Genomic DNA, 17,073 nt, shown 5'->3' on the forward strand with positions numbered 1-17,073 from the left:
AAAGTCTTTGACAGCATAAAAAACACTGATAAGTTTTCTTTTAAAAACTCAGTCAGTCAATTTTGAAAGTGAGAGTATGTTTAAGGGCTTTTGAAAATAAATAATGGAACTAGCCTTTTGTTTTCATTTGGATGACAAAAATAAAAAAAAACAAACTTAAAAACTTGCCATATGCCATAGAAAATAATTTGCAGTAATGTAATATTTAGTTAATAGATTCAAACATTGCGACATTTGCATTCTATTAAACACTATTGGCCGTGAAGATTTTGTCCTCGTTGACACCTTCCTTATGGTCTGAGTGCCTCTATAATGTGGATGAACCTCGGATATGATAATGCCCCTCCTGGTCAAGCTTCTCACTGACAGGTAACAAGAAGCCTCTGAAAATGAAGTTAAGGGAGTTAGGCTCTAGCTCCACCATGAGGTTCACATTTGCAGTTTTGAGTGAAACCTTTTAATAAGGATTGGATGGATTGCCATGATATTTGGTACAGACATCTGTGTCCCCCCCAGGATGAATTGCAATCACTTGGGTGAGCCCTGACTTTTCATTTAGCACCATCATTAAGCCATTCTGCAGCAAAACTCTCAAAGCAAAAACTGCTTCTTTAAGAGTCTATGCAGTCTATTAGACTTCATGTTTTACAGCAAAACCAATATTTGCATTTCACCCGCATACCACAAACCAGCACATGATTTTGAGCTATGACCTGCAATCACAAAAAGTCTTGTATGATAAAAAAATCTAATTTATCTTCTTGTGGGAAAGATGAAACCACAAGTAGTATTTATGGCCTAAAAACTGAACAGCAAGTCTTGTTTGAAACACATCTGCCATTTGTCTTATAGAATACAAATACACCACTGTACATGATGGAGAAGAAAGGAGGGGGGAAGAGGGAGGAGAGAAAATAAGGAGAGAGACAAAGGGGGGAGGAGAGAGAGGGAGTGATGGGATAAGAGAGGCTGCATGGATCAGTGTGTGGGACTGAAAGTGCTGAGGAGGAGCAGTACTAAAGCTCACCCAGTCTGATAGAGATAAAAGAAGGAAAGATGGAACAAACGAAGAGATAATCTTATGTCTACAGATTATATAAGTGACTCAGTGATCCCAGAGAAAAAGAGACACGAAGAGAGAAAGGGAGATGTCAAGGAGTACTTTGACTTTAGCTGAAAAAAAATCCTACAACAAGCAAAGAGAAGTGTCTTAACTGCTGCTGCTGGAAGAGTTTCCCTGCAACTTCTGCTCTGATAAACCAGCTACTGAAGACTAATGTGGATTTACTGATCACTTCTGTGTCTTCTTTATTTAGGCTCCACACTCTATGAACACAGGACTTCTAATTTTTCTCAGCTTGAACTTTGCCCCAGGAAGTGAGATCAAGCTTTGCTACAAGAAATGTACAGATTCCGATTTCTCGTACAAAGGCAAAAGATCTTTTTGGAATATGCTCCAATATCAGAAAACAAGGCAAAAAAAAACTTTTATTGGATAAGGTAAAAATTATATTATTACATCAAGGATAATTACTTTTTTTTCAAATAAGAACTTTGTCCTATCCAAACTTGAACTAAACTAAACTGTTACCCAAGAATCTAAATCGAAAGTCAGGTGACCCTAGGCCTATTCCATTGGAAGTTCATGACCTACATTAGATAAAAACTCATGACAGCATTGAGGTGAGGGATACAATAATCTCCACAAGGCTTCCGACAAGAAGTGGGTCGAGAGTGACAAACTCTTAGAGATACAGGTGGAAGGAAGTGGAAAGACAGCTAAATAAAAGACGATAAAGAAAATTGAGAGACACAAATTTTAACAGGGAAACTGTGATGGAGAAGGATAATGAGGAATGAGAAAGAATAAGGTAGAGAAGAAAGAAGAGGAGCAACTTGACAAACTACAAAACCCAAACGAACGGGATTTATACAAACATCTTTCCAGCATCTGAGACAGAAGGAGAGAAGAACAAAAAAGCTGGACAGACAGGGGAAAGGACAGACAGATTGAATCACACTTGCAACAAGTGTTGTAGACCATGTCTTCAGTGAGTGGCCCAGACAGTTGTGTGTCTCAGGACGGCCAGTCAGGTTTGGGCAGTGAACACAGAAACACCAGAGTAAAGAGAGCTGCCCGCATCTCCTCAATAGTAGCTCATGAGGTGAGTTGAAATGTGTGTGTGTGTGTGTGTGTTTAATATTAACTGTTAACTTTTATGAAAATATAATAAGACATTATATAAGATATTAAATATTTTTAAAGTCCATTCAAAAAATTATTAATTTATTCATCATTTGAAGGGTGAACAATAACATTTAAGTGTAATTAACCGAGTATATGTATTCCAGTAGCACAATCCATACTATTCAGTTGTAAGGGGAGATGTAATGTTCATTCATGGTTTAAAAGGAAAGCTACAGTTATTATTTGGGTTTTATTTACGTAGGTCAGGCCATTAGTTCAAGGGGTTATAAAAACAACATACTGACCAAGTTAATAGCTGATATCTGGGAACATGGCAATATCACTAGAAAGAAGACTGACAGGTTAAGAAACACAAGCAAGATGATCAGACAGGTTGGAAACAAAGTATTAGGTCAGTCAGATTTATTTCAAAGAGAAATTAAAGGTGAACAGCAAAATTATGACTGAGACTGTCTGCTGTCATCACCCATCACAGTTTAGAGACCCTGCAATTACTGTTTTTCTGTGAAATGAGGGATTATTAGCAACATTCCAGTTTGACCTCCAAATAAAGATGATAATCTGGATAAACTGTTGGTGTCACCAACAGTTTCCAGATCTCAGCAATCTGAGTACAATGCTGTCATATCTGTTAACAATGATGGGTTTTATCTTTATAGTTTTGACCAAGTTGTGAGATTGTGCTTTAATACTGTCACTATAGTAAGAGTCACTGATTTGTAATATTAATCACCAACTGACACTGCAAATGTAAATAAGGGCTTTTAAATACTAATATTAAAGATGTTTTTGGTACTTTTTTTTCTATTGAGGATCGTTTCCTCTTCCCAGTCCTCCATCCAAGTGCTCAGTCAGACTCTTGACCGTCCTTGACTGCTTTCCCTGGTTGCTACTGCTGTGTAGTGCCCATCCCTTGCTGGAGACTGTCACGTTAGATCCCAGAGGAGTTTAAATCTGCCAATGATTAATTACACTGCTCTTTCCCCAGGGTCTACATGTGTGTGGGTATTGTATATTTAAATTAGTATACTACTACAGAACATGACCCAATTTCATGTAGACATAGGTGCATACATTAATCTAAAATGGATGCTGGGTTTTTTTGTTGTGTCAGCAGTTCACACCAATAATTAAGGTTTCCAGTAACTCTAATTTTTTTTAACTAAATTATAAAAAATTAGGTACTAGTCCGGAATGACTAAAATAAGATAATTTCCTCAGAGTTAGATTTATGATAATGTAACTTATGTAACTTCATTATATATATATATATATATATATATATATATATATATATATATATATATATATATATATATATGCATATATGATTTTTTTTTAGTTTCTCAATATTTAAGAAAGAAAATTATTACAATTATTAGCCCATTATGAATAAATTATTAAAATGTATTTTAGGTTAAACACACAAATTTTGTGATCCGCCTTTACTCAACAAATGAAGAGTCCCTCACATTAACTCTATAAAGGCCTCTAATTCTTTAAAAGAAAATGAAATGCTACTACAACATGTATTACAACAGATAATAGTAAACCTATTTTACATCATTCATGTGTTCATTATTTGTAGTAATAGTAGTAATTTTTATTGGTAGCATTGCAGTTAGTATTGTAGCTCTTGGAAACTTGAATAGGATTTTGAAAGATGTCCTTCAAAGTTTCAATTTAAGCAATTCACCACTGCCATCAGAGTCCACACACCGTTGTAAAGGTACACGGTCACTGTTAGATTTGTGTTACTGTAGACAATCCATAGAAGCTGTGGTCTGTAAGAGATCATGAGATGGGTGGTGTAAATAAGATGCACCCCACTAAGACTGTGGGCTATGCTGTAAATGTCACATTGCCTACTGTCAAATTGTCCTTTATGGGAGCAGAAAGAAAATATATGGTTGTCTTCACTCTGCTGACACAGTGGATGATGGATGAGAGCAGGAATAAACCGTAATGATAACCAGGGATAAGAATGTGTAACCAACAAATTACATTCCATACATGTTTTCGTTGCTCCCATAGAAAAATAGCACATCTATAACATATCTATATAAAATATCCTTTTCTATAGAAAGATATTTTGCAGCCTGTGGATACAACTGATTATCAATTTTAAACATACAATTGCTTTACTTGACATTTACCTGTTGGGATGCATTCTCCGGTTACCTAATGAGGTAACCGTAGCCTTTGGCCAGGAGCAGATGTCATCAGGTGGTACCCAACCACAGTACTCTTAAGTTAGTGGGCCAGCAGTGGTTGCCAAAACACTGCCCTTCTGCTACTGGCTTCCAGCTTGTCTCCTCTCACACCAGCTCGTTCTGCCTCCTCCTCCATCCTGTGAGCTGCTTGTCTCTAGCTCCTTTCGTCCAGGCTCAGCACTGACAACACACGCCATTTTGATTTGTCTGGAAAATCGCTGCACAGGGAACAACCGTGATTGCCGTCCCTTGTCCTTGCACTCCTGAACTAAGGGCTCGTATTTCATGGCCTTTCTTTTGTGGGCTTCCTCGCATCCCTCCTCTCACAGCACTGTCAGCTCAACCAGGATTATTTTCCAGTCTTTGGTTGACCACAATACAATGTCCGGAAGGAGGGTTGTGTGCACCACCTCTGGGAGCTGCAGCCTCCTTCCCACATTGACCCTAATCTTCCAGGACCTGGCAGTTTGCAGCAGATTGGGCTTTGATCTTTTGGTTGAGAAAGGCCTGGCTCCCTCCTTGATGAAGGTGATGGCATTCCTCAAGTCCTTGCCAGCTGGCCTCTTCTTGCATCTCTCCCACTCTAGTGTGTCAACAAGAGACGGAAGCATCTTCTCATGGCACCACTTTTACCAACCTTGATGTTTTACACACAAACAGTATATGTGCAAGTGTCATCTTTTGACCACAGACGTGGCAGTGTGGGTTCTCTCTCAGCTGCCATCTATGCAGATGTTATGGCACAGAAAGGGTGTCATTCATGGATCACAAGGAGGAGGAAATTCAGAGGAGCTCTGATTTCCACAGCTCTGCCGATGAGATTTTGCACTTAGATCCCATTTTGTCCAGGCACCTTGGGACCCTTGTTCAACTGCTTTTGCCATCCACTTCTTTTCCTCAAGGGTCCATAATTCATCATCAACCATGTCTCACCTGTTCCTTGAAATTGCGTTTCCCCACTGCTGGCAGTTTGGAGACCTGAGGATTTGTTGCCCAACGCAGGGGTTGCTGATGATGTCTCACAGCTTCAGAGAACTCACTACCTGCCTGCGTTGGCTGCCCACTTAGGCCCAGATCCGGTTGTGACACCTGCTTGCTTTAACAGGTTGTCATTGAAGTCTCTCAGACTTGATAAGGCTCTGCATTTAGTCACCTTGAATTCTCCCACAACTGATGACAGGGGGAGCTGTAGTTGCCCAAATCGGATGTAGAGGCCCACCAAAGAGAAGCTTGGGGGAATTCCTAAGCATCTCTGCAGGTGCTTGTTGATTTTACCCCTGATGCCCTCTATAGCAGTTATGGGGAACTGAAACTGTGAAAAGCCAAAGAAGCCTGGGCCAAAGGTTGTGCTGGTACAACCAGGTCTTAAATTTACCTGGGAGTCCAGTTTTTTTAATCTTCTTCAACCATTTATCAGTCTGCTGCACAGCATTGGTGACATTGTGCATCACTGGGGACTCAAGCAGAAGTGCTACACCAAAATGTGGTTGATATTCCATTGCCCATTCTTTGCTAGTGAAGCAATGCCTGGTTTTACATCTGACACATCTACACAGCCTGCCCCTCCCAGCCTTGCAGTGGGGTGGGGCCCTCCGGGTGGTCCCGATGATCGACTGGCCTACTGACGTGGCGGGATTTCTCCCAATAGCCAGTCCAACTTTGAAACACGGGCCATTGTCAATGGGTTTGTGAGAGAGAGGGAGAGAGGAAGAGAAAGAGATTGGGGCAAGGACGGAGGGTTGAGTGAATCAATGCATTGTACACAGTTCTACAATTAGGCAATGGTGCAAAACATTACATTAGAGATATTTTTTATTTGTATTATGAGAACTGTAAAAATATTTTTGGTTCATTATGAAACTGTGGCAGGAAAAATTAGACTGGCAGGCTGCCACAGTCTAGGTAATTAATGGGAAACACTGCGTTAATAGTGCTAGCACCTGCAGCCATGTCCACACGCCTTTGCTGAATGTGGTTAAGCATTGCTCCGGTCGAGTGATTATATGCCCCTTTATTCTGACACAGCCTCAGACAACGTTATTTTCATTTTCTAGCTCAAAATACTGCCAAACTGCACCAAAACTGGATTAATGAGATGGCTTCTGTCCCACTTTCCACCTTACTTGTTTACAACATCCGGGCCCTAGCATGGCAAGAGGGGGGCTGCTGTCTGCTCGGGCTGCAGCACCAGCTAGTGGCGGGTGGCTGCGTAACATTTTCGATGCAACAGTTAATTCGCGTTGTACATGAATAAAATAATAAAAATTAGGTAAACCGACTAGTATTTCTGGTGACGACTTGTGAGGGTAGCAACGTTTAATCATTTAGTTGACTATTGATGTACATCCGTAGTTCAGACACAGTATTGAATGTAGGCAACTTATGTTTTGGCAGCACTCAGAGACCAACACACAATCATTGTAGTTTCAAACATAAAACAGAGGAAAATAGACTTGCAAGGTCATGGTTACACATTTATAGCACAAGTTAAAAACAAGCCATTACACAGCTTATGTAGAAAGCTGTATTGATTGAAATAGAAGCATATCTGTTCTGAAAGATGTGTGTGAGAGATGACTGACGAACACAGCTTAAAAGCCTCCTATGTACATAACCATTGACCTGCCCCAAAGTACCAGCAGATCTATGGATGGTCTTTGCCTTAAAAGAAGAGTTTTGGCATGTATCTGACCAAATTTGAATATTTAATTGTGATCTGCATTTTAAATACTTTTTATTTTAAATCCCAGTGAAATGTAAAGTGAGCAAAGAGCATTTACTGATGACTCAACAGGAAGTTTTTTTTCCTCAAAAACATCAGTCGCCTACAGTTCAACTGTGTACCACTCTGCAGTATATTTTTGGTTACTGTAGTCCTCAACAGTCAAACACAGAGGTGACAAAGGAAAAACATGAATAAATGAGTGTCAAAACATAGCAAATGCAGTGTCTTCCATACTGGACCACCACTAACTGAATGGTTCTGATGAGTATGAAAGTGATGTGAATCATATGCCATGGCCTTTACAACAGATCTCAAATAAACTGAACACCAATGGGAGATTTTAGAGTGATGTGTTAGACATTGCTTACCATCACCATTATAAAACCACCAAATTAGGGAATATTCCTGGAAGAAAGCTGTTCATCCCTCCAGTAGAGTTCAACACTTTGAGAATCTATAAAAAGGAGCACTGAAGCTCTTCTGGAAGCTCTAGGTGGACGGCCCCTTGTAAACACACTGTATATTGGCTTTTCTGTAGTTCATATGTTTTTCTGCCTTGTGGGACCACAGACTAGGCTCATACAGCTGTAAATAATGATTGGGGTGAATGAACAGACTAACAGATCTATTTCTCTCTCCTCTAGGTTCTGTCTCTGGGGGCTGATGTGTTACCTGAGTATAAACTGCAGACTCCCAGGATCCAGAAATGGACCATCCTTCACTACAGTCCATTCAAAGCTGTGTGGGACTGGGTTATTCTGCTTTTAGTGATTTATACAGCAATTTTCACCCCTTATTCTGCTACATTTCTACTGAGGTTGGTGGAAATTCACAAAACACTGATGCTCACCTGACCTACATGAGTTAATTATGAAGATGTATGGTCTCTCCTGCTGTCCTTTAAAACTACTGCTAGAACTGAAAGGACTGGTGAAGGTGGACACTTTTAAGCAGCTAGCATGTGAATCTAATCTGCAGTTTGAACCTGAAATGTCCCCTTGACCATGACCTTTTTCTCCTTTTCCTCTGCTACCCATAGGACAAAAATTTTTGCCTGACAAATTTTAAAGAATACCAGAATTGTTTGAATGTCCACACATTTGACTTTAATATAGGGGTTGAAACTTGATAGCGCATTATTTATTGGACCACATAATTTTGGAGGTGTGGACAAACAGGTGCAGACTACCAGTAGTTGTCCACCACTGTGCCACTCAACTGAATCTCAGTATACAGGAGTTTGTTTTCGCAAATGAATGGTTTAGAAAATATATAATAATAAATAAAAACTAACACTATAACAATTTAAAATGTTAGAGAATTACGTGTGCAAGAGTGTTTTAATCTAGAAGATGAACTTTATAAACAAATGTCAGTACTGGGGGCAAGTCTGTAAATGTGTCCTAAGTTCATTCTTATCCTTCAGATAGCATTGTTTGTTTTTCATCTTGCAGTCTAAATAATTTGCACTGTTGCTGTCATGTTTTTTTTCACAGGTTTCATTTTCTCCTTGAACAAAACTAATTAATTTTTTTGATGAATTTTCTTTTAGTGACCAGGAGGAAGCAGCCATGCAGACCTGTGGTTACTCCTGTTCCCCCCTAAATGTGGTAGATCTTATAGTGGACATCATGTTCATTGTTGATATCATCATCAACTTCAGGACCACATATGTTAACTCCAATGACGAGGTGAACTGATCTCCTTGTCTGCTTAACTGATTGATTAGCTCTACTAACTTAAATTTTTCTGTGTGAATGACTGACAGTTACTACTAACTGACTCACTAGCTCTGTCACAGTCTGCCCCTCAGTCCCCCTCAGGCCCTGTCTCCAGCCCCTGCACACTTCTCTCAGGTTATGTTTGTCCCTTCATCTCCCCAGACCTACCATTCTCCATCAGCCCACCACACTTGTCCCAGAGATGTCACTAGATATCTTTCCTGTCTTCAAGTGCACTTTCTCACCTGTTTCCCATTTGCAATCACCTGAGCGTCCCTGCCCAATCACACACCTGTTCCCAGTTTACTCATCACTCTGGTTACTATTTAAACCTGCCACTGTCAACAGCTCCTTATTTGTTTGTCTTTTTATGTCCTCTTGTATTGTTCCACATGCTTGCTACCTGTGCTTTGTAAGCTGCTGTCTATGCCTGCCTACCTACCTGTGTACTTGCATGGCTGCTTGTCAACCCATCTCCCCATAAGCCTTTTTTCACCAATTAAAGCAACTCCTCTGCATCAGTCTGTCTATGTCTGGATCCTCCCTGCTTGTGCTGCTACCAGCAGTTTTGAAACTAAGGTGTTCTTTGTAAATTCTTAATTTTTTTTTAAGTTGCTGTGTTTGACCTACTTTGGAATGGTTAATTTGATTTGGACACATTAGACTGATACTTTACATGTCAAAGTCTCAATGCTAATGAAATACAACCAGAATTGTACCACAAAATACTACAAAGCTAAAAACTAAAGAGTCAGTTTAAGAGATTTATACCTATATTGTCATTTGACAAGTTTGATATTTTGAGTTCAAACTACACTCTTTCCCGAATTGCAGTGATTTAATCATGATGATACATGTGGCTTACTGATTGTGCTTTGTCTACTCAGGTGGTGAGCCAGTCTTCTCGGATTGCAGTCCACTACTTCAAGGGCTGGTTCCTCATTGACATGGTGGCAGCCATTCCCTTTGACCTCCTCATCTACCGCTCAGGAGAGGCAGTGGTTAGGGGAGGAGCAGAGGGAGAGGTAGGGAGGAGGGAGGTAAAGAAGATGATGAGGGTGGGGTAATAACTGGGGTAGAAGAAAAGGAAAGACTGTCAGGATTGCAGGGAAGCAAGGAGTAGGAGACAAAGGAGAAAGAAAAACATCTGTAGGCCAGACACTAATAACCTTCCTTATTTATTTGATGTTTTTTTTAAATCATTTGTTCTCTCACATTACATTTTGATCCAGTCAGAGAAATATTGCTGCCCTCTTTCTCCTCCTCCTAACAGACCACCACACTGATTGGTTTACTGAAGACAGCTCGGTTACTGAGATTGGTTCGTGTAGCCAGGAAGTTGGACCGTTACTCCGAGTATGGTGCAGCTGTCCTCTTTCTTCTCATGTGCACCTTTGCCCTCATTGCCCACTGGCTGGCCTGTATCTGGTACATTACTCTACTTTATCCTGTATTGTGTAACCTGCACTCAAATTTCACCACTTTAATAGTATACTGTAAATAAAATGTACATAGGTAAAAGTATAAAAAAATAAAGTGTACATTACACACTGAGACATGAAGCCTAAACTAAGATAAAAAAATTGTGAAAAGAGATAAGTAATAAGTAATTCTTTTAGAAATGACATGATTTTTTTTCTGTACTTGATGAAAATAATTCGAAAACTTTTTTTCAAGCATCAGAGCAATGCTTAAAATGTTGCATCCCATAGTAGAGAGAATAGAAGGAGCAAGTGTTTGTCTTCCTACCCCAGGTATGCGATAGGTAATGTGGAGCGGTCGACCTCAGCTGGGATCGGCTGGTTAGACACTCTGGGCGACCAGCTGGGGAAGCCATACAATGACTCCATCATCGAGTCGGGTCCTTCCATTAGAGATAAATATGTCACAGCTCTGTACTTCACCTTCAGCAGTCTGACCAGCGTAGGCTTCGGGAATGTCTCCCCAAACACCAACTCTGAGAAGATCTTCTCCATCTGTGTCATGCTTATCGGCGGTAAGTTCTACAGATAACCTGTTAAGACTTTTTGGCCATATCATGAAAGCAATTTGGTTTAAAAAAAGAACTGTTTCTGAATGTTTATTTTTTGACTTGAAGCTTACAGTAGCATAGTTTAGTCAGAGACACCAATGTCAAGGAAATGACCATTTATAACAAATGATGTAACAAAGAATACAACAAACAACAAGGTTTCTGCTGGGATAAGTAATACCAAATACCAGAAAGCTAGCTCATCAGTAGGAGGTTGAGGGAGCTGCAGCAGCAAACAGTGTTGGCATGAGCTGTATACCTGCATGAATATGACTGGACATGACTAGTTAGCTGGTCACACAGCTGTGAATGAGCCATGTGATTGTGAAGCATGAATCAAACAGCTGATGCAAATCAGCTCATTCGAGCATGACTTCAATGCTTTGCCTGAACTAACGCTATGCTTCATTTTGTCCTGGTCTATCTGTGAGGGTGCTTTCAAACCTGTAGTTCAGTTCATTTGGTCCAGACTAAAGGAAAATATGATACACTGTTGCTCTTTAATTCTGATCAGTGTGTTCACACTGACTTTTTATAAATGCACCAAGAGAAGTAAACATTAAGTTATACACACTGACGGATAACAAATTGACTCAACAGTTTTGGCGACTGTTGTGCTGCATCATCAGTGCTTCATGAAGCCATGTTGATCATCAAATTTTAGTGTCACAAAGCTCACCAAGAAATAACTCATTATGAGTATTATTACTATTATCAGACTGCATTATGAACAATGACAAACGGGTAGAGACAGGATGAAAAATAGGCAACTTGGACATCGATGCAACAGGAAGATTAAAGAGGGATTGCTATGTCACACACTTTACTCAAAGGGAAACCGTTTTTACTAAATGAATTGCATAAATGTTTTTTTATATGCACAGATTAATTATAAGATTGCTTAACAGTTCAGAACCAGTTGATGGATTTCATTGTTGTTTAGCCTTTGCATTCATGCTAAAATTGCATAACTACTGTCAAAAAGTACTATGGTTGGTCTGCTTTCAGACCACAAATGAACTACACCAGAGTCGATATAGAAGTGGACCAATACCCTCCTTTTCAGCTGGTGTTTGATCTGTCGTTTCCAGAGTCTATGAATGGTATGATGTTTCAGTTTGTGCGGAGAAAACAATGGCATAAGACTGCCCAGTGAGGGGGATTGTGACATTAAAGTTTAGAAGTACCTTGAACGACCATCACTAAGCAGAGGAGGTGGTCTACGCCACCACTTATCAGCCACTTACAGTGCAGTCTTGAGATCCCTCTCCAGGCAGCTTGACACCCATTCACACCATGACTCGTGTGACCCGGATGGCCGCATGGGTCAACGACTCACATGTGACCTCAACAACTGTCAAGTTGTTAATGACCCCGTAAGAGGTTATATGCCTGCGACTCCCCACCGTCAGTTAGAACTGAAGAGGCCTTTGAAATGGGAGGTGAAACGTCTTCAAGAACCTCAAGCATGTCCAGTCGCCTTCGTATAGCACTTAGAAATACCATGACCTGGATAACTGAAAATCTTCACAGACATCCTTACCAGCTGTTGCCTGTGATGCAGTTTTGTTGTTTGCCAGCTGAAAAGAAGACAGCGAAGACGATATTTATCTGTTTTTACCTGTTCAGGTGAGCAGAGGTCTCTAAAAAAAAAAAAAAAACACTAGTGTATAGCCAAGTCATGTTCTCACAAAACTAGCATTTTAAAATTTAGATCGCTGGGTGTAGATGTAGTGTAAGTTTAATCATTTTCAATCCAAACCCTTCCAAAGAAAAAAAAGACTCAAAGGTCAGTGTTTATGTCTGAATTTTATTTTTGTAACGGCACAAAAGCCTCTGAAATTATTTATAACTACCTAGAAAGTTATTTGGAACCTTTTAATATGAGGATCAGTTTTGGTTTATTGAGCTGTCACTTTTTTCAAAAAATCAAGTTTGAACAAATTCTGTTTAGCATGTGATTCTCTCCGATCATTCAACGGCAACCCAGGAAACTCTAAAATACTTCGTACAATTGACATGTTTTGTTTATTCGAGGGTCCTGCCCCCTCCTCACAGAGTAACAAGCTGAAAGGTGACAGTTGTTGTCATGGTAACATTCATATAAGGCATCTCTAAAAGTCAGTAAACAGCTTTACTTTAATGCCTTAATAAAATTTCCAGCTGCGGTGATAAAACCAAAATGCTTCTTATCTTGACTTGTCAGGTGGTGCCGTGATTATCTGTTATGCGCGGGTCACTACCTCCCTCCATTCCGCTTTAGCGAAGAGAACACAATAGCTGTTGTGTTCTCTTTAATTAGTACAATACTAATAGAACAAAGCGGCATGCAACCTACTCTTAAAGCTGCATGAACTTTACACCTAGAAAAAAAAAATTGCAGCTTTTCTCCATAACAACATTCTGAATATCAGATGTAGTATGTCGACAGTCAATCAAGATCCTCCCTCCATGGCTCCTTCTTATTGCCCCGCTCATTAGTCCGTCTACTCTACTATCACTATGGAAGATCTTAGAAAGGTCGTACAGAACCCTTAGCAGTTCCACCTTCTCACTTGATCCAGTTCCCACTCAATCCTTTACATATATTTTCAATTGCCTGTCTGCTGATGTTTTGACCAGAGAAGGAACACCTCTTTGCAATCTCTCAATTTGCAACGGTCTAACCATCATTGAAGATGCCCAATCTAAACCCTTCCACAAATGCTGATCTACAGCCAATCTCCAGTATTCCATTCCACAGCAAAATCAATGAAAAGACTTGTCCATAAGTCATTGGAAGACCACCTGACTGTCAACATCGGCTAAGATACATTCAGGTCAGGTGTCCATATTGACCACAACACTGAAACGGCTCCTTTCGAGGTAATAAGTAATAATACAAAATTACAAAATTTTAATCATTGTCTATAAAGTTGGATAAGTCTGACCCTCTTGTCCAAAGTGAACCTTCATGAACTCTTGGGTCTTCCCTTTTTTCTTCTTCTGGTTGGGCTAAATCAAACATTGGTGAAGCAGCTTTTGGTTTCCATGGTTCCAGCTGCAGGAGTACCTCGCCAGATTGTTTTAGATTAACATGGTTTAAATATTAATTAAAATATTTGACTCAAATTCTCCCATTTGTATATTTGTTTTCTTTTATTCAAAGTTTATGTATACATAGTTGACTGTATATAACATGCTTTTATGTGTGCACATTGAATCTACCCTGGAGAGAAATGTGCTGTACAGATGTACAAAAAGTTTACTTTGCTTTGCTTTTCAATAGATGAGTCTCAGAGCTCAGAGTCTCAGGGCCAGATTTAAAAAGGCTTTTGCACCTGTTTCTCTTACATAGATGTATAACAATTTGCCCCAAACACATGTCGTGTATTTAGCAAACAGTTGTAGTAATCTTCTCATTGCATGTGCAATTAAGGGAGCAGCATCCAAAAAACCGCAGGAGAAAATCTTAACATAGGTCTATTATGTATTCCGCTGGATTAACTAGAGTCATGCAATTTGCGACAGTTTTCGCAGAGAAAATTTACCGTTTCTGAAGACAAGGCAACCAGGGGGGCATCATTCAAACCTCAAGGAAGGTTGCGATGGGGGAAAGAAATGTGTATTAAATATAGGCCTATCTATAACTGAAATCCAACTAGGAGAGAGAATGATGAAGCAATTAGGCTATTATTAATGAACACAATCTATAATTACTGTAATGCAAAAAAATAGAGGATGGGGAGCTTTGCCTTGAGTTCCTCAAATTTCAATTTAATCCCGACCATCAATCAAGCATACAATCAGTACAAGCTGCAGTTAAACATTTCTTTGTTTTCTTAAGACACTGAAGTGAGGGTTTGGTAGCATTTACCTCAGTATAAACATCCATGTCAACACCATCTCCACCTCCACCTCTCCACTCTGAATCCCTGCTGTGCCACCCTCTCTCCCTCTGTCCACCTGTCATGGTGCCTTGTGTGTTTTTGTTTGTCTTTGATTTTTATTATATCACTGATTCTCCTTTGCATTTCCCATGAACATGTTTAATGCTTCCTAATGTATTAATAATGTGATATATGTACATGTATGCTAAAGATTAGGAAATAATTTAATGAGTAATATTTTGAGTTAAAGCTTTTCCCAGGTGTTGTTGAACCATGGCCAAAGTAAATATTTTGTACTCCAGATCACTGCATTATCATTTTTTTCTGAGCTTGAGATCAAAGCAACCTCAACCACTTAGCTGTGCCCGCTGAGCACTCCTTGACTGGCAGAAGGTGTCTGGTTTGCAGTCCTAGGCACAGTCCTGAACCTGACTGCAGCCCACATATGTGTTACACCATTTTCTGGCCCAGTGTATGAGCACTAAAGCACTTCTGTACTCAGAATTCTGATTGTGAACAGATAAAAGGATATATTTCATTGCTGTTGTTAACCTTGTGATAGCTTTTTACATTCATTAATGATGATGTAATGCATGCCTACATGCTTTGTATTGTTATTCCTTAAATATTTTTAATAATTTTTTTGTTGGTTTATTGTTTTTCGGAGTTCTAATGAACAACTAGATGATCGACTATTAAAGGGGCTACATGTAAGTTTTTGCTTTTGCTACACAGCTAATGTCATTGTTAACAATCGTTTACTTACTAGTCCAACGTTGCGAGTTCAGCATCAAACCTCATTCCTTTACTCGCCAAGAGCTGTTTCCAGCGGTGAAAAAAAAAATGTTAACTCTTGTTTTGCCTCTATTTCTATCACTTCTTTTCTTCTATTGAAGCATGCTAACTAGCTACCCCTGGCCCATCCAGTTTCTCAATATTACTTTGCAATAGCGAGTCACTGTAGCGTCCAGCCTGCAATCAGTCCAACATGAGAGGATGAAGAAGTAGCGCTGCTCAGAGGGTGTATTCTGACCTCCTGTCTTGTAAACTAAACGATGGCTGACCAAGAGTTTGGTAAGCGACAACCACCACCACCCGCTCCCAGCAAGACACCACCTTCGACAGCAGAGGAAACTTACATATAGCCCCTTAAACCCTTTATTTGAATAAAAGGTAAATGATATAACGTTTCTGCTCCTGTCTCTTCTCCAGCTCTGATGTATGCCAGTATTTTTGGTAATGTGTCAGCCATTATCCAGCGGCTTTACTCTGGCACGGCACGTTACCATGCCCAGATGATGAGAGTTCGAGAGTTCATCCGCTTCCACCAGATCCCCAACCCTCTGAGGCAGCGGCTGGAGGAGTACTTCCAACACGCATGGTCATACACTAATGGGATAGATATGAACGCTGTGAGTATGGGAGACTCTCAGGTGATCTAACAATGTCTCTGTCAGCCATATTGGAAGTACTTAGCTTTTGGGCTCAGCCGTTACATCAGAATTGAATAGACACGGTTATTGCAACCCTGATTCCAAAAAACACAGTGTAAAACGTAAATAAAAACAGAATGCAATGATTTACAAAACTTTCTTGACCTATGTTTAGCTGAATACAGTACAAACTGATAAACTTTGCTGTTTTTTTTGAATATACACTCATTCTGAATTTGATGCCTGCAACACGTTCCAAAAGAGTTGGGACAAGGGCATGTTTACCACTGGTTCACATCACGGAACTGAGGACACTAACTGTTGAAGTTTTGAAAGTGAAATTCTTTCCCATTCTTGCTTGATATATGAGTTCATCTGCCAGGAGACCCTGAGTTATTGAGCAGCAAGAACGTATATCAACCAAGAAACAAATGATGATGATGATGATGATGATGATGATAATAATGATAATAATGATAATAATGATAATTATTATTATTATTACCTAAGACAGGACCATTTAATAGGTTTTAGGGTCCAACTTTAAAGTTACTTAAAAGGGAATTTAAAGAGGAAATCTTACAGGAAATGGACAAAATTTCAAGCCCTTAATTAAGACATTTATTGTTCATTCTTGGAATCACAGGACTTCAAGGTCCTATTAGGGAATAGCAAACTATTAGTTACAGCCTATAGTACTGACTGGTCTAATGGATGGAATAGTAAATGATCCCCAGTGAGCTGCTGCCATTTACCGAGGTTGCAATTAAAGTACAGTTATTCAAAAGAGGCCGAATCAAGTCATAAGCAGGTATGACAGGCATACCTGCTTATGACTTGTGATAAGCAGATGATAGGTTTTAACATATAT

At 39.7% G+C, this 17,073-nt stretch overlaps 1 protein-coding gene across 1 annotated transcript in view; it reads left to right on the forward strand.

Annotated features, from left to right (window-relative positions):
• LOC120798915 (potassium voltage-gated channel subfamily H member 6-like) overlaps positions 1-17,073 on the forward strand; it is a 95,675-nt gene that overhangs the window by 55,040 nt on the left and 23,562 nt on the right. Inside the window, exons 8-13 of the mRNA XM_040143707.1 lie at positions 7,792-7,964; positions 8,700-8,838; positions 9,756-9,893; positions 10,142-10,296; positions 10,623-10,864; positions 15,982-16,181. Coding sequence (XP_039999641.1) covers positions 7,792-7,964; positions 8,700-8,838; positions 9,756-9,893; positions 10,142-10,296; positions 10,623-10,864; positions 15,982-16,181 — 1,047 coding nt within the window. The remainder of the gene's footprint in view (positions 1-7,791; positions 7,965-8,699; positions 8,839-9,755; positions 9,894-10,141; positions 10,297-10,622; positions 10,865-15,981; positions 16,182-17,073) is intronic.

This window comes from Xiphias gladius, chromosome 14 (assembly GCF_016859285.1).
Source record: "Xiphias gladius isolate SHS-SW01 ecotype Sanya breed wild chromosome 14, ASM1685928v1, whole genome shotgun sequence".
NCBI classification, from domain to species: domain Eukaryota; kingdom Metazoa; phylum Chordata; class Actinopteri; order Istiophoriformes; family Xiphiidae; genus Xiphias; species Xiphias gladius.